Below are 21,489 nucleotides of genomic sequence, written 5' to 3' on the forward strand. Positions count from 1 at the left end.
ATCAAAATGGCTGCGCTAACGCTTCAGCAAAGCGCTATTTTAAAGGAAGCTTTTCCCTCCTTTCCGCAAACCTGCCCTCCTCCCCTCTTAGCCTTTTATTTCAGGATCCCAGTACCAGCCTAAAGACAGGACCAAGGAGGCCGGGGGCGAGTACACAATTCCTGTCAAAACCAGCTAGCTCCTGTACCGCCCTAGAACCACCCCCCCCAGCCCCCTCCTCCCGGCGGGCTGGCAGTTTCTTGAAGGAGATACTGCAGCCTCCTTTGCCCGGCAAAGCAGGAAGGCTCCTGTTCCTCTTTATTCCCAGCTCTGCCTCGGCGTTACGTTGGGCTGCGAGGCGCGGAGGCCGGTCTTCTGACCGCGCGTGCGGTAGTGTGGCTGACTCGGGTGGGGATGCTGCCCTGAAAACCAGGCACAGAGGAGTTAATATTCTATACGTTACGTACACGAAACGGGACAACGAATCAATGGTGTCAGAGGTCCGGATACCAGTTATCCTGGGGGTGGGGGGGAGGTAGTAACTGGGAAGGGCGGACGAAGGGGTTTCCGGGGTGCTGTTATCGTTCTCGTTCTCGCCAGGGGTGTGTTCACTTTGGGCAAACCTGTCAAGCGCGTGCTTACAATCTGTGTCCTGTTCACACGTACGCCATGCTTCCGCACAGTGTACCCCCTCCCCCCAAAGTGGCTGCCAGTTGTTGTCTCCAGTTCATAGCTGTTCTTCAAAGTGTCGCTCGTCTTTCACACTTGAGGTCAATGTGAAACCCTTTGTAAAGGGGAACACATGTGAGTATTTGAAGCCTCTAGTCTCTTTTGAGGTTTCCTGGGTAGGAGTGAAGCATTTCAGGGGCGTCAGCTTGGTCTGCCCTCCGGCTGGCGACGTCAGCTGCTGGCCCGCGGGAGCCCCTGGGTGTGGCTCGGGGCCGCGCGCTCCGGGGTCCTTGGTGATGTGGGGGAGCCGCAGACGCCGCGGGGCGGGCCGAGGGTTCGCTGCTTCGGCTCTGGCCCGACAGGAAGGAAAGAGAAATGCGTCAGTTGTTCCAACGTGAAGAAAACTTGACTTCCTTCTCTCCAGGACAGGCGGCCCTGTCTCCTGTGAAGCCGATGCAGAGGTAGGAGGGTACGGGAGCCCGGCCATTCGGGGAGGCTGCTCGAGGGCCGGGCGGGTAGAGATTACAGCGCTTGTAACTTTGCCTAAATCAATGACCCCGAGAAGGTGGGAGACAAAACCTGATACATTGGACAGAGGATGACTTGTAATTTATGGAGTAGCGTGCATTTGTGCTACTCAGGGACATCCTTGAGACTTCGTTAAAAATCAAACCAACCAAAAAAGCCCACCATCTAAAAGCTACATGGTGTGAACCGTTTTTGAGGTGGTGTTTGTCTTGACTGTATCTATGTTGGCTTTATTGCAGTTCGATTTCTTCTGTGGCTCGTAACTTCGTGATGGTTTGTTACCATTTTGCTCTGAATCTACTTCCTAGATTGATTGTTTCGATCCCCTATATTTCTGGTTTGGACAAGGAACCTAAATGTACTTTAAAAATTAAAAAAAAGTAAGTTAGTTAGGGTCTCATTTAAATTTCTTTTGGTTAAGCTTCCTTAACCTGCAAACACATTTCTCAGCAAGAGAAGAGATTATGAGAGGAAAATGCTCACTGGATATTAAGGATTTACTACAAAGTTAGAATCCGTGTAAGAAGATTACTCGGCCAAGATAGTGGGAGATTCGAATCTTAGCTTTTCTGCTTGAATAAAACATCAGACTTTGAATCCGAGTGTGATTTTAGGTAAATGACTTAATCGCTCCAAGCCTCGCCCTCCTCATCTGTAAAATGGGCGTACTTACTTCACAATGCTGTAGTGAAGACTGAGGTAATGTATGCAGAGTCCTTGTCAGACTGGCCCAGAGTAAGTGCTAAATAAATCGTTGCTTTTGGTCCAACAAAAAGGATGACAATTATTATAGTGGGATCTCTAATAGTGTAATAATCTTAATTCTCATTTCTTCATGCTTCCCTAAGAAGAGGTCAAGTTTAAGCCATAGAAATCATGGCTTTCTATGTCAGTATTTAACTTTGATTCTAAAACTGCACTTTTGGGGGGGTGTTGGTGGCAAGATGAAGCTCGTCCCCCTTTCTCCTATGTCGGGTAGGCTTCGGGTCTTCTAGATTTCTAGATTTGCACATACAGGCAACTTCATATATTAAGGACTTGACATTTATATAAGTCGTGGAGACTTTCTTAAGAAAACGAATACAACGCCAGGGATGGGGCCTTGGACGTGCCGTGCAAGCAGGGGAGGCTGAAGCTTGAGCCTCCCCAGCTTCCCGGAAAACCCACTTCTGATGAAGTGACAGGAGAGACAAGAACTGATAGACACCCATCTGGCCTCACCTCGGCAGAAACGAACCCAGCCCTGTTGGAACCACAGAGACCAAAGCTTTTGTGTTCGTCTCCTGCCTCAGCCACGTACCCCGGTGTCCTTCGTGGCTGCGACAGGCTTCCACAAAGAACACACTCGAGCAAAAAGGGACGAACTTGTGTGTGGCGTCAGGGGCGGGGTCGTGACACCCGGGTCCCCTGCCTACATCCCGGGCAGGGTAGCGGGGCTGTGTTCTCGAGCTGCAGCCTCTCCAGGAAACCGCTGTGGTCAGAGCAGAGCAGCGGGGCTTGTGGCCCCCGAGGTGACCCGCGCCGTTGCAGGGCTGTGGGTTTCAGGCTTTGAGAACATTCTGCAGTTTCCCTTGAATGTCCTGGCAGCGTGGAGAGTCCTGGTCACGTGCACACACGCCCCCGCAATTTGCCACCTTGCCACCGTCCCGGTCCCCCACGTCACGGGCAGGTGTGGAAGCTTTCTCACCTGCGAGCTGATGACCAGCCGCTCAGCGATGACAGGTGACAGGGTGGAAGGACAGGGGCCCCTGCCTGCAGGCAGAGAACGACTCCTTTCCTGGCCTCCTTGCTTTTCTCCTTCAGGCCCACGGTCCTCGTGCTGCCCTGTTGGCAGGTCTGAGAGCCAGTGAGGCTTTGCTGTGAGGCCGAGGAAGGAAAGCCGGCGTCATTTCAAAACCTGACTATTTTGTCCCCTTGGCAAAGTTGTCCCACACGATGGGCCCCTGCTCCTCGCCGTTTCGGCATGCTCTGCATGGAGACTCTTGCCTCCCTCCAAGCATCTTCCTTCTCTGCAGATTCTTGTGTTTTTATTTATTTTTTATTTATTTTTTTTTAAAGGCTCCTTCAAGTAATTCTTTTTTTTTTTTTTAAGATTTTATTTATTTATTTGACAGAGATAGAGACAGCCAGAGAGAGAGGGAACACAAGCAGGGGGAGTGGGAGAGGAAGAAGCAGGCTCATAGCAGAGAAGCCTGATGTGGGGCTCGATCCCATAACGCCGGGATCATGCCCTGAGCCAAAGGCAGACACTTAACCACTGTGCTACCCAGGCGGCCCAGATTCTTGTGTTTTTATACCCATCACTGTGTTATAGTTTATGTGCTCACGCGTCCGTTGTCTGGCTGGAATGTGAACTTCTGGGATGCAGGGATTGGCTCTTACTGATTGTACGTCCTCCATGCCTGGCACATGGCTCGGCACACGGAAGGCCTATAAACCCACGTTGTTGAACCCACGCCCTGAACACCACAGCCCCACTGTGTCTGGATGCCGGAGTTGCACCGGGATGCAGCGTGACCGGATGCAGCCAGAATGGATTGAAGTACCGTGCTGCATTTAGGGGGGGACCCCAGCACCGCCCCCCAGCTGCCTTTGTCCCTGTCAATCCCCGAGAAATGTCTGGTGGCTGCTTCTGCTTGGGGGCTTCCCGCAGGAGGTGCAAAGTGCAGGGAGGAGTGTTCCTGAGTCTCGCTGCTTCATTCCAGCCGTTGCGCTAGGTCTCTACCTGGATGATGTATTGAATCCGCCCTGTGAAGCAGGGACAGCTTTCTCTAGAGCGCGGAGGAGCAGAGCAGGAAAGTGAGTCTCACAGAGATTCAGCACCTGGCCCAAGAGCACGTGTCTATGCCGGGGAATTGGGTTCGATCCCAGGTTGTCCGGTACCCCAACCGATGCGGAGATGGGACAGTTTGGTGTAGAAGGCTTCTCTAAGAAGCTGTGAGAGATTTTTCCTTCAAAATGGTGCTGTGGTATTGGTTTTCTGTTTTTAATTGTTACATAGAATTAGACTGGTCGTGGAGTGCTGTAAGCAGAGGCAGACACCGTTGCAAGGTGACGAATGTGCAATGGGAAGAAGGTCGGGGCTCCCTGTAGGTAAGAACAGAGCCCGACTTCTTTCCTTGGGACAAAATCAATGCAATTTAAGAACCTGCCAGGTGAACGGGACAATGACTGCGTAAGGAGCACCTCAGAAAAATGGATCTGGGAGACTTCATCCCTCCTGCCAGGAGGCTATGACTTTCTGCATGAGATCATTAAAACAAAACAATTTGTAGCATGCTTCTCAGATTCCAAAATAACTCAGATTTTCCTGTGCTTTTCAGTTTCCTGAAGGCTGAAGCTTTCAGAGCTGGGTGCTTGCTTGCTCACCTGACTGTCCTGACTTCCTACTCTGCTTGAATTCATGCTTCCTGGTTTGCAAGCTAGCCGGCATGTCACAACATTCGCTGCATTTCTCAACACATTAAGGACATACTTGCTGGCTGGTGAGGGATCACTAAATCCCAATGTCACCACTGGAAAGCACTCTTGAATACAAGCCAGAATGAAGTCAAGGTCCTGATAGAGAAATATACGAAGGAAAAGGGTGTTATAATGAAGGAGTGACTAATTTTGATTGTAAATAAGGAGAAAGTTCCTGAATTAGGTAGCAATTAATCTGGACCTTGAAAGATTAATATTGATGATAATGATACTATTACTACTAATAATTACAGCTACTGTTTATTAACTGCTTATTATATGCTTGCCGCGGTGATCTGAGTACTGCATATGTATCCACATAGTTCATCCTCACAACCGCTCCGTGAAGCAGGAGCGGTAGTTCTCTGGGTAGATAAGGAAATTCAGTCCTAGCAGGTTTATGTAACTCACCCAGCAGTTAGTAAGGGACAGAGCCGAGCTACTCACCCACACAGTCAGGCTCCAAACCTGCTTTCCCGAGTGTTCCCTTATTGCCTATGAGTGGATTTGATTTTGGTGGACAGAGGGAAGCGTGGGAGCAAATGTACAATGTGCTTGGGGAATAGTCTCGAATGAGCTCACCACAGGAGCGTCGGAGCGCTCACTGGGCAGTGGGGATGCAGAAGTAGGACGACACCAGATCGGGGGGAGGGGGGGTCAGGAAGGCCATGTTTGTGCCTCGGAGCTGGTTTATGGGCAATGGAGAAGCTGGGCTCCCGTGCTGGAGGAAGAATGCAACATTCCCACCCCAGTGTTGGTAAATACACTGTCCCCACCTAGAGAGACGCCCTCTCCATTCCTCAGACCAGCTCCTCCTCCTCTTCCAGGCTCGGTGGGCCTCACCGAGGCCTCACCTCTGTCCCCTCCTGTCGCCTTCTCCCTCTGCCTTGCCATCCACTCAGTCCTGTGACTGCTGCTCCCGTGGGTGATAGCCATCCGCGTGCAAGCCAGGGGGCTCAGTCCGCTCTGCCCCCAGCAGCTCTCCCTGTGACCCGCTCATGAGGGTTACAGATGTTAACCTCCCGCCTGACTCTGTCATCCCAGACGGTGGTCCGTAACACAGAGCTAGCAACACGCAGCCGATTTTCACAGATCCCACCTCATTCTTTTCCTACTTCTATGTGCTGCTTCGAAACATCACAACAATCAAAACATCCGTGAGAGAAGTGTGTCTATTTTATCCATGTTTCGAAGAATATGAAGAATATTCCAACATGGTTTCTACTACAGGTGACTAGGAGTGGAATCCTAACGGAAAGGTACACGTCACCCGGCGAATGCCAGGAGGTGGTTGAAATTCTGATTTTTCTTGCTGTTTACCATGGGCTTATGCTGCCCACTGACTCCATCCGCCACCCTAGAAACCTCTATGGACTAGGAAGTTCACTGAACAACAACAACAACAAAACTTTAAAAAATTAAAAACAAGTAAATCGTTGCCAGGAGTCCGGGGGCACTTTGTCTCGGATAAGTAGATGATGAGCTAAGAAGTTTCAGTGAAGCATTTTTGAGTATTTGCAAGATGGATCACGGAGCAGACTGTGCAGGTTGGCAGTTGACACAAAACTTCTAAGAATTCAAATCCTAACTGGATTAAAGCTCAGAAAGAGCCCCAGAACTTCCGTTCAAGTGGACTGAAAAAACGCAGCTGAAATAATTCAAATATTTTGCATTGAAAGAACTCTGAGCTCTCAACTACAACCTGGAGATCAGACCTGAAATTGCATATGCAAATTCATAAACTGAAGCCCCCCAAACACCCAACAACCAATGAGAACCAAGCGTTCTGTCTTTCCCAAACCCCATTCTCCTATAAGCCCCGTAATGTGTTGAACCATGAACAAGAGAATTATATAACTTAATTTATATAATTAAATGAAATGATTGGATCTTCTAATTCAGTGGTTCTTAAAACTATGAAACTTTTTTTTTTTTTTTAAGTAGGCTCCATGCCCAGCATGGAGCCCAGTGCGGGGCTTGAACTCACAACCCTGTGATTAAGCGCTGGACGCTTAACTGACCAAGCCACTTAGGTGCCCCTTAAAACTATGAAACTCCGTGCTCACTCGTTATAGGAAATATATTGTAGTTCACCTTTTACTATCCAGAACGGAATTCATGTATACTAAAAACTACTTACACGCTACTAGGACTACAACACAATTATCGTGATAAAAAGAGAAATAAGAGGACTTTATAAACTATATATTTTTACCATATAATGTGAACTTGGACATGTAACCTATGTTAGAAGATCCAGTGAAGTTGTCCGATGTTTGTGTAAATAGAATCACATTGAATATGACATCTACAAACGCAGATTGTTACCAGCCTATGGCAGGAGTCATTTGGATACTATGAGCAATGTTGCCTTTGGTGATGCAACTTTCTGAAATGATAAACAATTCTTGTTAAGGTTCTAAGTGAAACAAATATAGTTTTCCTTCAATCTACACAATAGCTGCATTCTTTTTTTTTTTTTTAAGATTTTATTTATTTATTTGACAGAGAGAGAGACAGCCAGCGAGAGAGGGAACACAAGCAGGGGGAGTGGGAGAGGAAGAAGCAGGCTCCCAGCAGAGGAGCCTGATGTGGGGCTGGATCCCAGAATGCCGGGATCACGCCCTGAGCCAAAGGCAGACGTTTAACAACTGAGCCACCCAGGCGCCCCACACAATAGCTGCATTCTGGAAAACTCTGAATATATTAAAATCCTGCAAAATATACTTTGTGTTTATATGAGTTACATTTGATCGGATAATTATAATTTTTTTTCTAATTGAATTATCTGGTAAGGTAGTCAACAGTTGCATGGGGATGCAAGATGGTTTTTTGTCACTGTCACAACCAAAAGCGCCCCAGAAATTTCTAAAGAGGAAAGTGTGGTACTGCTCCATGAACATCCTGGGCGAGTCCCAGTGAGGTGAAACAATCGTGGCTCAAATGTGGTAAATGCAGTATCCAAGCCACCAAGCCAGTGGGATGCTAGGAGGACCCTGGACACCAAAGAGAAAACATCTTACTTGGTTTCTGTGAATCTTACTGATCGATGACCCTGGCGTGATGCTCCCTACAGTACCAACAGCATCATTTCAAAAAGTCACCCCTTGTTTAGAGAGGATCTGGAGACAGATCCTTCAGGTTAAAGGAAAAAGTAATTTCCATCTAAGGATAGAAGGCTTTACTTGTAGTAAATATTGACCAAGGGCTTGAATGACTGAAGGTTTACAGAAGCTAGAATCAAATATCTGAAACTCAAGAATCAAAAATATGGGGATGGGTACCAAACACCCACCCTCTGGTTTTCTAAGCTTTATGCCAGCATCACCTTGGAATACCAGAAAACACCGTGTTTCGATCTCTATTTGAAATGCTTTCAGTGAATTATGATTTGGCGCTAACCTCTTAGCTGTACGATCAGCATAATAATGATCCCTCGAGTACAGTTTTGCTGCTTCTGCCGAACCACGGCTCGAATCATTGATTGTGTCCGCAGTCTACGCACTTTGTAGCTCGAGGAAGCCCTTCTCATCTTCCTTTGGTTTATCAGAATGACATACGTCACCTTGATTTTTTTCTTTGGTTTCATTTTGTTTGGTTTTGCCTAGGCAACTAGGAAGGTCAGAAATGCATCTAATGCTCAAACACGGTGACTGTCACTGCAGGTTCCTGGTAGAATGAGCTCCTCTTTCCACCTGCTGATGTCTCTCTGACTTTATTTTCATTATCGTCTATGTGCTTTCAGCGTAAGCAACATCATAGTCTTGTTTCACATGGAATAGAGTGTAAATCAGCAGTCAAGTCATGTGCTTTAAGCACTTGAACCGTGTCTGGCACTTGGAAGGCCCTCAATAAATATTTACTGGACGGGTGGGTGGATGGATGGATGGATCTGAGAAACAAACCAAATTTTACTTTTCCATACGTAGGAGTGAGTGGCTGCTGGGGGGAGGGTGAGCTCCTCTCACCCATGAAGAGGGCCCTTCCCACTGAAGGCCACAGCCAAAGATTTGAAAGTATGAGGAATGTTTTTATGTGATAACTGAATCTGTATTTCTATAAAACCCAGCCACCTGAATGAGTGAACATTTGTGTGTGCCAGGACTCCCCCCAGTGAGTCCACTCGTCAATGTCATTTCCACCCTCGTACCGCATGACCAGAGCCAGAGAGTGGAGCATAAAAACCACACTCGGTGCCCGCAAATCATGTGTTTTGAGCCAAGTGCAAAAATGTTCATTTAAAATACTTGAGAGTCAGGTCAACTGTATAGTTCTTGGTCCAGTGGTAAATAAGAAGGAAGAAGAACCTAGGGGCAAGTTTAAAGAAATTGGCTCATAAAATTGCCAAATATTGGCCAATTTGCACCTTATCATTTGTTACTTGATTATTCCGTATTGCTTTCCTCTTTTCCAGAGACTCCAAGCCTTGGGGAACTAAGATCTGCGAGTTCCATCTGTTCATCCAGAAACTGGGGACCAACGAGGATTGAGGCTTTGCACCAGTCATACGGTGATCACCAGCCAGCCTGGACTAGAGCCCAGAGTCCTTGTTGCTTTGTCCTTTTCCCGCCTTCTGGATTGGAAGCCTTGTGAGGGCAGGCACTGGTGAGTAGTTCCCTGAAGACTAGAGGCCAAGAGTGCCCCTTTCAGAGCTCTGCGTCTTCCTACTCTTCACGCAACCTGTGCTTTTGGGTGAGCTGTGCATTTTAACTTGTCCCACAATAGAGTAATGTAGACTCCCTTAAGCCATGACTCCTTAGCCTATAGGGCCATGAACTTGGACAGGAAAAAGATTACGTCTTTATTTATCTACCTCTAACTAAAATTTAGCATTTCTTTCCATTATGAATACAGGCATCAAACCACAGTAGAACTAGAAGGACTGGTAACTGTCATTAATTGAAATCACACATATTTTCATGCCACGATGTAGGTTGTAGATATCTCAAAATATTACTTATAGTCATCACTATTTTGAAATTACAGTAGTTGTTAGATCACTGCTAGATCTCATTTCATACATCAATGCACATATATTTTACTATATTAAAACATTTCAGTATAAACGATTTCCTTTGTAATTCAATGTATTTTATTTTATGCATTTAAATACACACGTTTCACCAGACTACCAAAGATTAAGCAGAGATTCTTAACCTTTTTTTTTTTCTTAAAGAAAATGATCCCTTAGGGCTCTATTAACCTCTTATTCAATAATTTGTTATGGATCATAAATTAATATAATGTGAATTTCTGTTGAAGCCCAACAAAAGTTTAGCTTCTAAAGCATTGAAAGGACGTCTCATTACTAAGGAATTCATGTCGATTTGATAGCAAAATGGCGTTACAGAAAGTATGTTGCTTTGGTCTACACTTTCTGCATTTCATTGATACACATCTAGCCAGTGTTTTATCAATTCAACACCGTCTTCCTGGTTGAGGGAAGGAACAAACTGAAGGTCATGTGAGCCCAGTGTCTCCAGTGCAGAAAAAAAAAGCAGGGGGAACGTAAGCAGAACCTTTCAACCAGCATTAAACAGAAACAAGACCCCATGCGTAAGACATCCTTGAAAACCATTAAAAACCATAAATAATTGATAGAGGTTGTGGGATGTTCCTTCAAACACCCCCAACTGATTAATTTTTTTTTTTTTTTGAGTTTGGAAGGTAATTGTAAAACTAATAGCTAAGTGTTGAGCACGCTGAGTTCTTCTAATCTATTTTCAGTTAGGATGGTGTACATTAAACATGGGCCTTTATGCGTCTCTGATCACTGGAGATACCAGATTCATCTTCGAATAATTAAAGTTTAGAAGTTTGTGGCTTTTAGAAACATGAGAAGGCCAATTTAATAAAATTTAAAATCTTACATTATCACGATGGCAGAAGGTACAAAGGTCTGCGTGGAACATTTTGTGTGTCCAGAAGTTAATGCCGCAGACACACACAAGCCAGGAAAATGAGGCCATTTTGTTGTTGTCTTTTCTGCAGGCATTGAACTGGCTGGGCTTTTAATGACCATTACTGCTGACCCGAAGGCACTGGAGGGGAAGGTTAGCTTCTGAATGTCCTCGAAACTCTTCTAACTGCCATTTCTAAGTTCCCTCGGATTGGGGCTCACTTCTGCTTTGCAGAAATTATCTGCTTGGAGCCGTGCCTGATTTATAACAATCTCTGGCAAAACCTCAGAAAAGAGATATGCTTTTGGGTTAGACGGACATCAGAGGCAGCGGTAGGGCCCCGTGGAAAAGCTCCCTGGGGTGGCATGAGGCTCTGGGAGCCACGAGTCCAGCTGAGGGGCAGACTCTTGGGGCTTTCTTCTTCCGAGGAGTGTGACGCAGTTAAAAAGGGGGAAAAAAAGAGCCACGAGCGAAACAGTCGCCAATGAAATAGGAGAAGGAGCACTTTCAAGCACGTGGGGCTCTCCTGGGCGCTCTGAGCTCACGCACAGCACAGGGGTGCTCGGTCATGGAGTGACACTCGACGTGGGGCTACGCACGACAGAAGGAATGGCCCGGGAAGTCAGCCTGAATTCCCTCCAGGACTTGGAACGCGAGGTCATCCTCCAGGTCCTGTACCGAGACCAGGCGGTTCAAAACATCGAGGAGGAAAGGATCCGGTATGCTGTTCCCCACATGCGTGCAAGTGTCTGGGTGTTCCTGCTGGCAGCCTGCTGCCACCTGCTTGCTCGCTGCTGCTTGCTGGCCACGGGGCATCCGGGCGTCCCCTCTGCAAGTGGCCTGGTGAGGGGTGGCGGCCAGGGAGCCCTGCCCTCTAACTGAGCTCCCCACAGTAAGGGCAAAGGGAGGCTGCTTCTGTCATTCACTTAAAACAATGCCTTTTTGTGCTAAGTTTGTTGTCTGCTGCTTATCTCTTTGCTACTTCAAAGGAAGGTTTGCAGGCTTCTACTATACCCCTCAAGCGCAAGACCTCCAGCACAGGGTTGCCTAAATTGTTGGTGGGGGTCACCAAAGGCACACAGAAAAGCCGAGAAAGCAGCGTAGAAACAGCAGGTCGGCTGCAATCCGTTCCTGTCTTTTTCTTTGTGTGCTTTTGCTTCCCAGTTGGCTTGGAGGGGACGGGGAGCATAGAATGTGAACCTGTTCAGCCTGTTCCCTGACGGATCTGTCAATAGAAGTTTCTTTCCTTGTCTGCCTGGAAGCTGCACGCGCTGTTTGGTGTAACACTTAATAAGGCAGGGCTAGACTGTATCAAACTGCCGATTGTTACTGGTCGAGATCCACCCTTGCAAACAGCGATGCCTTGTTTGTCAATGTCTGTAAAGGACGCGAAGACTGGAAAATAAGTACGTGAAATCGGCTTTTTCATTTTGTTTTGTTTTTAACGGCAGAACTCTTTCAGAGTCTGCCAAGAAAAATACACATATAAAATAAAATTCAGGGCCACCCAATGCTTGAGGAGTGAGAGAAGTTTGCGGGTTAACTGGAAGATAGATGTTCTTTTTCTATCCTCCCCTGTTATCGCCAAGCTCTCTAAGTGTACTTGTACTTCCTTCCACTAAAAAATATCATACACTGGACAAAATGGAATTGTCTCTGATGATGAGAGGGCTTTCAGTGATTTAGAAACATTTTGAATATCAACAAAGTAATATGCACACTGTGGTCAGGAAGCTTTGTTCCAGAGGGTATAGACTAGAGCAAATCCTGCAAGTTGAATGAATACACGCTTGCTTCTCGGAACTGGCTTCTCTCTTCTAAAGGTAGCTAGCAGAGACATTTTATAAAAGAGTGTTCTGGTTAATAACACGTCTTTGGGGTCCTTTGGCACTTAGACTATTGTCTCGGGGAAATAGGGACTGGAAGTGAACTGACCACCCATTAAAAAACAAAACCAAAACCAAAACAAAACAGTATTTGGGATGCCTGGGTGGCTCAGTCGGTTAAGCGGCTGCCTTCGGCTCAGCTCATGATCCCAGGGTCCTGGGATGGAGTCCTGCATTGGGCTCCTCGCTCAGCGGGGCATCTGTTTCTCCCTTTGCCTGCAAATAAATAAATAAAATCTTAAAAAAAAAAAAAAAACAGTACCAAAGCATAGCATCGGTTAAATAATTTTATTGGATAACTTAATGACAATAGCAGGTGTGGATATCTTTATAGATCTTTCTATGCCTTCTGTATTAAAATTGATGCCATTTTCTCTGTGTGTGTGTTTTGTTTTGTTTTGTTTTGTTCTCTCTCTGTCTTTGCTAACTGTGATGATGTCCTTTGGACATGGAGGGAATAGCCTAGAACAAAACTAGAGGCTGAACCCTCTGTGCCAGGCACTTTTTAGGCTTTGCCATTGAATCCTCCCAGCATCCGTGGGAGGTGAGCCTTTTCTCATCTCTGTTTCACCGTGGAGAAAATCTCTGAGCCTCTTTCCTGAGCGATTGAGTGAGATCCCTAGGTCACACAGCCGTGTTGTGTGGAGGCCAAAACCCCTTCTTTCTTCTCTTGCCAGGGGTGGTACTGTTGGCGCCCTCGCCATGGAGGAGTGTGTCTGGCATCTGTCCTCTCATTCAGCCATATCTTATCATTTGACTCTCTGGGCCGCAGGAAACTGAGGACGCACTTGCAGCATCTCCGGTGGAGAGGAGCAAAGAGCGCGAGCCAGGAGTACAAAGAGAAGTCGTGTGCACGCTGCCAGCGCGAGCTGGGGCTTCTGCTGAACCGGGGGGCCGTGTGCAAGGGCTGCAGCCACCGCGTGTGCTCTGAGTGCCGAGTGTTCCTGAGGAATACCAGTGCCTGGAAGTGCACCGTGTGCTTCGAGGACAGGTGAGATGGCCAGGGCGTTCACGTCCCCCCTGCGGACTCGGGCCATGGGGACGGTCCCAGACCAAAGGCTGACAAAGCGTTGTCGCTCCTCCAGTTCGATTGGTTAATGTTCACAGAGGGCTTCATATGAAGCTATGTTTCTAGACTCGGAAGTTACAGTAATTTAAAAACAAATTTTATTATATAAAAAGGTTTTTTTTCTTTTAATTTACAAATATTTGTTTTTAATGGCTAAGGAGTTAAGATTCATTTGGAATTCGTAACTAGGTGCCTAAGTTTTTCAAGAGCTTAATTTCTTTTCTAGAGAAAGTCAAGTGAATCTTAACATGGGGAATGTTAGACTGATCCTGTGTAGCGTCATTTATTTTTAAAGATTTTATTTGTTTGTTTGTTTGTTTAGAGAGCATGAGCAGGGGGAAGGGCGGAGGGAGAGAGAGAATCTGAAGCACACTCCCCACTGAGCATGAAGCCCCACGTGGGGCTCGATCCCAGGACCCTGAGATCATGACCTGAGCGGAAATCAGGAGTCAGGTGCTTAACTGACTGAGCCACTCAGGCACGCTGCATTATTTTCTAAAAAATATTTTATTGAGGTGTAATTGCCATATGACATTATATTGATTTCAGATACACGGCATAATGAGCTGATGTTTGTATACACTGCAAAGTGATCACCACGATAGATCTTTATCTGTACTTCAATTCTGAACGATAACCTTGCCGGGTGGAGTATTCTTCTTTGGATGCTTTCTTCCTTTCAGTACTTTGGATTGGATTTCCCACCCCCTTCTGGCTGCCAATTTCTTTTTTTTCTTTTCTTTTTTTTTTTTATTTTAAAGATTTTATTTATTTGACAGAGAGACAGGCAGTGAGAGAGGGAACATAAGGAGGGGGAGTGGGAGAGGAAGAAGCAGGCTCCCAGCAGAGGAGCCTGATGTGGGGCTCGATCCCATAACGCCGGGATCACGCTCTGAGCCAAAGGCAGACGCTTAACGACTGAGCCACCCAGGTGCCCCGTGGCTGCCAGTTTCTGATGAAAAATCTGCCTGTAGTTTTATGGGGGTTCCTTGTATGTTGCGAGTTGTTTTTCTCTTGTTGCTTTTACGAGTCTCTTTTTATCTTTCACTTTTGACATTTAATTAGGGTGTGCTTGATGTGATCTCTTTGAGTTCATCTTATTGGGGATTCTCTGGGCTTCCTGGACATGGATGTCTGTTTCTCTCCCCAGGTTATGGAACTTTTCAGCCATTTTTTTCTTCAAATAATTTTCTGCTCCTTTCTCTCTCTCTTCTCCTCCGGCCTCTGTAATGTGACTCATTATTCTGCTTGATGTCGTCCCATAGGTCTGTTAGGCTGAATTCATTTTCTTTCTTTTTCCCTTTTTGCTGCTCTGCTTGGGTGAGCTCCACTGCCCTGCCTTCCAGATTGCTGATCTGTTCTTCTGCTTCATCTGGTCTGCTGGGGAACCCTCCAGTGTGTGCTTCAGCTCTGTGACTAATGCTTGGCACTTGCTGATGGTTTCCATCTCTTTGTTGAAGTTCTCACCGTGCTCATCTGGCCTTCTTCTGAGTCTGGTCAGCATCTTTATGGCTGTTACTTTGAATTCTTTATCAGGTAGATTACGCATTTCTATGAGAGTAACGTATTTTTTGGAGATTTTTACCTTGTTCTTTCATTTGGAACATACTTCTCTATGTCTTCATTTTGCTTGACTCTCTGTGTTTGTTTCTTTTTTTTTTCTTTTTTAAGATTTTATTTATTTATTTGTCAGAGAGAGAGAGAAAGAGCACAAGAAGGGGGAGCGGCAGGCAGAGGGAGAAGCAGGCTCTCTGCTGAGCAAGGAGCCCAATGTAGGACTCGATCCCAGGACCTCGGGATCATGACGTGAGCCAAAGGCAGATGCTTAACCAACTGAGCCACCCAGGCATCCCACTCTGTGTTCATTTCTATACGTTTCTAAATAGGAACCTCTCCCCATCTTAAAGGAGGGGCCTTGTGTGGGTGATGAACCTTGTCGTTTAACCTTGCCCTAGCTCTTGGTTATCTTTCCAAACTTTGTGATTGCCCAGGCAGCCTGATTTACTCCTGATAGGGCTCCATTGGTGTGCCAAGATCTGTCAGTGTTCCAAAGGGAAGGATCTGTTAGAACCTAGTTTCAGGCTGATTGGAAGCCAGAGCCGTAGGCAGCAGCTTTTACAGCATGCAAATAGATCCAGTCCTGTGGGACCACAACCATAAACTCTGCTGAGCTCCAGGAGATCCGAAGGTGTCCTTTGGGTGGAAGTTGCAAAACTCAGAGCTTTAGACAAGTGCATGATCTCCTTCCTAGGAGGTTCCAGAGAGCCATAGCAAAGCCAGTGCTGAGCGCAAGGATGTTGTCTCCCTGCCTGTGTTCTCTGAGAACATCTTCATAACCTTTGGTTGTGTGGCAGAAAGGAAGTCTGCCCCTCAGGCGAAAGCTCCAGGCCAAATAAATAGGCCTTTTTCACAGGGAGACTGGGGATGTGCTTCAGTTCCTGGGGGTTGTAGGCAGCCAGGAACTGTCTTTGCAGTTGTCACAGTCCTGTGGAGCCCAGGAACACCAGCCCCCTGGCCACCGGGGCCAGGTGATCAATGGGTGTCCTCTGTGTGGGCTGCATGCACCTGCTGGCTTTGCGAGGCAGCTGGAGAGTGCGAGGGGTGGAGCGTGCCCACTGGCCTTAGGAAGGCAGTGGAAGAACGCCTTGGCTGTGCATGTCCCTCAGCAGCAAGGCTGTGGGAGAACTCTGGGCCCACTTGTAGCCTCCAGCCCCCGTAAGCGGGAGCATGGGGCATCTCGCACGCGCGCGGGCTCCAGCAAGGCAGCGGGAGAGTGCCGCGTCTCTGTGCACCTGCCTACGCTAGTCGGGGAGAGGGAGAGTGCAGAAATGGTGCTCATCTCTGGAGAGAGTCCCCCCTGCCCCCCGCCCCTCTGGCAGATGCTTTCAGATTAGCAAATGAACCTCCTTCACATGCAATCTAGATGCTTTTCAAACCTGCTTTGGTCTTGGGTCTCCATGTGAGTGAGACCACATGCCCCTTGGACTTAAGCCTCATTGCTTTTTCTAAGCCAGACCTTTCGGGGCACATTCTCTGGTGCAGGTCCCAAGGGTTGGGGTGTCTGGCAGGCGGCACAAAGCCCTCGCTGCTCTGGGAGAAACTCTGCACTTGTGAGATCCCTCCCTGTTGTGAGTCTCTGTGCAGGGGGTGGGGGGTGGGCTTTTGCAAGTCCATGTCCCTGCCTCTGCTACCCATCTCGGTGTGGTCTTTCCATCCTTTGTTGTAGAGGGCACTTCGGCTCCTTTTCAGATCTCCAGGGGGAGTTGTTCCACGGGAAGCTGCCGAGCCAGTGTCCGGGGGGAGGTCTGCTCGGGGTCTTCCTACACCACCATCTTCCTGTGCAGCTTTCCTTAAGGCCTTTGGGAAGGAGGTAAGCTGGCTTAGATTGGAACCTCAAATAAAGAAATGAGTGTGCTTTCTCTTAGTGCCCGACTGAATCTTCACATATTTCAATCTTTTGGCATCGTGAGGTTTAAAAAAAAATTTTTTTTAACATGGAATTGGTATTTGGAATTACCCATTTTGAAAATGATAAACAGCCCGTTGGGCTCGGGCTCCCACTTTTCAAAGCAAGAATGGGCTGGTCATCGATTACTTGACAACACAAGAGAGGGTGTTTCTGTTCGTTGGCGACAGTGCACACAAGGACAGGGTGGAACTTAGAGGGAGAAACATTGGTCTGGCGTGAATCCAGGAGAATAATCAGAGACCTGGGGATCTGCAAACAGCTCCTAAGTGTTGCTGCAGACATGTGAGTGCCCTGGACAAAATCAGGAAGGGGCGCTCACCCACTGAGGGGCCGGGGGCTGGGTTTTCTCTCCCCCTCAGTCCGGAGGGTTCTGTTTATTGGGCCCCTGACATTATGTCCTCGAATTTCCTGTCCCTTTGCAAGGCTTAATTTCAGTCCCTCATCGAAAGAGAAGTGAAGTTGTCCAACCAGATTTCTTTGCTCCTGACAGCACACCTTGTACCTCCACAGCAGCTGACTTCAGTCTGAGCTGACTCCACGCATTTCACGCCTTTCAGGTCTCTCTGGTTTGTTGAGGCCAATGTCCTTCAGGCTTTGCTTTTTTTTTTTTTTTTTTTCTTTTTTTCTTTTTTAGTTCTCCATGCTCAAGCCCTTCAGTCTTCTCTTATCTTGAGAGGGGAGGACAGGGAGTTGCTGGGAGCTGCCTGGGCTCTTGAGAGAGGTGGTAACAATTCCAAATAACATCTAGAAAGGTCTTAAGATTTTCTTCCCTCTTTTCGATCAACCATTTGTATTTGAAGGCTAACGGTAAACATTGCCCGGTAAGGGATTAAATGCGTTGGCATTTTTTTATCTTCGAATAGTTCACCGTAAGCTGAAAATCACAAGGAGAGGACAGACGAGGCTGAGGCCGTCTCCTGAGAAGGCCGCCCGTGTTGAAGTCTGCACCCAAGAGGGTGTCGTGCCCTGGCTCCTGTAACTCTACCCTCTAAGCGCACAAAGTGTGATTTCTAAAACCCCAGCTTCCTTATTGTGAAATAAGGATGCTTTTCAAAATACCATAGATAATTGCGTTATGAGGAGTGAATTGCCTCAGGAAATCGTATGGGGGGGGACAGAACGAAATAATTTATAACAACACGTACTCTACGCCCTTCCTTTCTTGGCAGCTGTCTGTTCTGTCTCTGGTTTTGTCCACCCTGGACCCCCATCCTAAAGAGAAGGCCGGTAAAACTTTAAAATATTTGACAGTCACAACTGACGGGGGACGGGGGTCCCGGATGGGGGGAGGATCCCAGGGCCTTTCCTCTCCCTGCAGCTTCATCAGCTTGAGACCTGGTCCTTGGGAAGAAGTGGATTTGTTGTGTGACCAGGAGGAAGGGAAGGTTTTTTAAATCAGGAAAGGGGAAGCTGTAGGATAGCGATTTTAAAAAAGCAAAACCAACTGACAGGTTGGGGCAATCAGAGCAAAAGGCCGGTGCGATGTGCTGGCCTCCGGGTTGGGTAGAGGTTCCAGGAGGCCTTTGAGGTATATGTGAACCACATCTTCTTATCCATTCATCTGTTGAAGGGCATCTCGGCTCCTTCCACAGTTTGGCTATTGTGGACATTGGGGCTGTGAACATTGGGGTGCATGTGCCCCTTCTTTTCACTACATCTGTATCTTCCGGGTAAATACCTAGTAGTGCAATTACTGGGTCATAGGGTAGCTCAATTTTTAGTGTTTTGAGGAGCCTCCATACTGTTTTCCAGAGCGGCTATACCAGCTTGCATTCCCACCAACAGTGTAAGAGGGATCCCCTTTCTCCACATCCTTGCTAACACTCGTTGTTTCCTGTCTCGTTAATTTTTGCCATTGTAAGTGCTGTAAGGTGGTATCTCATTGTGGTTTTGATTTGAATTTCCCTGATGGCTAATGATGTTGAACATTTTTTCATGTGTCTGTTAGCCATTTGTATGTCGTCTTTGGAGAAGCGTCTGTTCATGTCTTCTGCCCATTCCTTGACTGGATTATTTGCTTTTTGGTTGTTGAGTTTGAGAAGTTCTTTATCCATCTTGGATACCAGCCATTTATCTGCAGCGTCATTGCAAATATCTTCTCCCATTCTGTGGGTTGCCTCTTAGTTTTGTTGACTTTTTCTTTGCTGTGCAGAAACTTTTTGTCTTGCATGTTTCATTTAAACCTTAAAACAGTCTTATGGGGCTGCGACGACTATTATCCTAATTTTATAGGTGAGGAAATGAGAGGCTAAGAGACAGAAGGTAGTTAGTCTGAGGCCAGGGAGTCAGTTAGACAAGAGTCCTGGTCTCCTGAATCCCACCCCTTCTAGATCTCTGCCCTTTCCCTGCAGCCTGCGGGGAGAAAAGCCACTCAGAAGACCTTGGATCTCAGGCTGCAGGAAATGGGGTGTGGGCATAGATGCTTTGTCAAAGGAGAGCTGTACCGCAGTGCGCCAGTGCCCCGAGGGAGGAGCCAGGGGCCGGGGAAGGTGAAGGCCGATGACCCACAGGAACATCTTCGCAGTGAACTGGGCATCAAGTGATAAGGCTGGAGGCAAAAAGAAATTGAGAGCGAAAGAGAAGCAGCAGAAAGGTTCTGGAAACAAAGACATGTCGAAAAGGACTCGGAAGAACAGAGTTGGGTAAAGGTCGCTTCTAGTTGTGGGGGGCCTATATTGTTCTCAGCAGGAGCCATCAAAAGAGGGTGATTTGGGAGAAGGAAAGAAGAGAAAGAAGTGTAAATGCGCCCTTGCTTCTTTGCTTAATGTCCCTCCCCCCAATGCACTGACAATTCCCGCGATGAAATGGCATGGAGTAACAACCATGTTGAAATGTCGGGAGACTAAGCTTTGTATTTGCTTGTTTGCTTTAGCTTTGGTTTTAAAAAATAAGATTGAATTTGATGACTTAGGTTCACACTGATTTTTTTTTTCCCTTCAAAATTATTTGCAGTAGTATCCAATTTCATGTGTCTAGAAAAAACCTGCTCATCCTCCCCGAAGTCACTGGCTGGGGAATTACAAGACGCCTGTCCTTTTTCTCTTGCTTTGTAACTGGCTGTGACCATAAGTACCAGTCTCAGATACTTGTTGGGATGTTCTCTCTCCGTTTCATTAGGAATAACCATTTATAAATAATTAGAACAGAGATTTTAGAGTCAGGGTTTCAAATGGTGGGAAGCAGTACTGTTGAATTCAGGATACTTGCTTGGGCTGCTCACGTGTCTCTGATGTTCTGTGCCTGAGGCTAATGGCGAGGAACCGAAGAGTGCCCAGTTGCAAATTGATAGACAGACCTTGGCATTTATTACCCCGTTCCCAGTTCTCCGGTTGGGATTTGAATTATTGCTGCAGAGCAGTAAGGGTTAAAATAAGATTTTGAAATTTACTCAAGGGGATTTTTTCTGTTGTTGCTCAAATACATTTTTGATTAGGATTTAGATGTAAAGATATCATTTCAGGATGATGTACTATATCTTTTGCATTGTGTGAAATACTTTTTACTGACAATCAAGTGACATTTCAAGACAAGTTTTATAGCAATTGTGTTTCCTGCTTAGAGTAAAACTTCCCAGAGTTTGGAAAATAGAATCTTTGAAATTTCAGACTGATATTCCCAGCATTTTCCTAATTGCATGTTTTGATAAAAGACTGAATCCCCGCTTCAAAGCCACTGAGGCAAATAGCTCATGTATGAGAATGGAATAATTTGCAATCATTATCGTAAGTACTTCTGCTCTTGTAGTGAGTAAAAGGTCTAACTCCGTGAAATATTGAAAAGAAATTGAATGCTGGGTATGGTATAGGGGAGCCGGTGAGGAAAGATTTTGGCATGGTGCCAAGGATAAAGGGCCATGTCCTTGCTGCCTATCTTCTGTTTCAAAACCTGATTTTTTTCTAATCTGATTTTTAACATTGCTGATAGAAATTATAATAAAAAATTAAAAAAAGAAACTATATTCGTGTGTTTCACATGAATATATTCACAAGTTGAATATATTGAGTAAAATATTTCGCATAGTTAGACATCTGTACATTTTCAAGAGATTAACCAGTAAAACCAATTTCACAAGGGAAAAGCCTTTTGTTCTTTAAGTAAAGTCTTTTTCTTCTTAGTTCTGACCTGGAGATGGCATCTGTTGTGGTCCTCACAGTACAGCTTGGCTGTTCCACAAGGTGTATGTACGATGCTTTCTGTAGGAATATGATAGATGGTAACTGTATGTAGGGTCATGACAGTCTTTTAAATCCTTTGGCCCACATGGGAGTAATGACCATTTAATATTCTTTGGAGCCCTCGTTCTACTATGACATACAGTAAAAAAGTAGAAATGTACAGGACATTTTGGGGAGAAGTTTATTTTTGAGAAGTTTATTTTGTACTTACTAAAGGGAACGCTTTCCCAATAATTCGAATTTCATTCCCTTTGTTGTAGCTGAAATTTCTTCTGTAATCAGTACTTGTTTAGTCACACAGGCCTTGCTTTTAAAACCTTTCTTTGAGATTAGTAAGCCTTCTGTATCATTG

General features: G+C 46.3%; 1 protein-coding gene across 2 annotated transcripts in view; it reads left to right on the top strand.

Moving 5' to 3' along the window:
• Positions 1–780: 780 nt before the first annotated feature.
• The window catches only part of SYTL3 (synaptotagmin like 3), an 81,934-nt gene continuing 61,225 nt past the window's right edge, over positions 781–21,489 (top strand). Inside the window, exons 1-4 of one of the 2 annotated variants that reach the window (XM_008688514.2) lie at positions 781–1,109; positions 9,053–9,243; positions 10,630–11,257; positions 13,197–13,415. In XM_008688514.2, coding sequence (XP_008686736.2) covers positions 11,148–11,257; positions 13,197–13,415 — 329 coding nt within the window. In that variant the 5' untranslated portion in view covers positions 781–1,109; positions 9,053–9,243; positions 10,630–11,147. The remainder of the gene's footprint in view (positions 1,110–9,052; positions 9,244–10,629; positions 11,258–13,196; positions 13,416–21,489) is intronic. The other variant, XM_008688516.2, reaches the window with a different exon arrangement.

Source organism: Ursus maritimus, unplaced genomic scaffold (genome assembly GCF_017311325.1).
Source record: "Ursus maritimus isolate PB19 unplaced genomic scaffold, ASM1731132v1 scaffold_13, whole genome shotgun sequence".
Taxonomy (NCBI): Eukaryota; Metazoa; Chordata; class Mammalia; order Carnivora; family Ursidae; genus Ursus; species Ursus maritimus.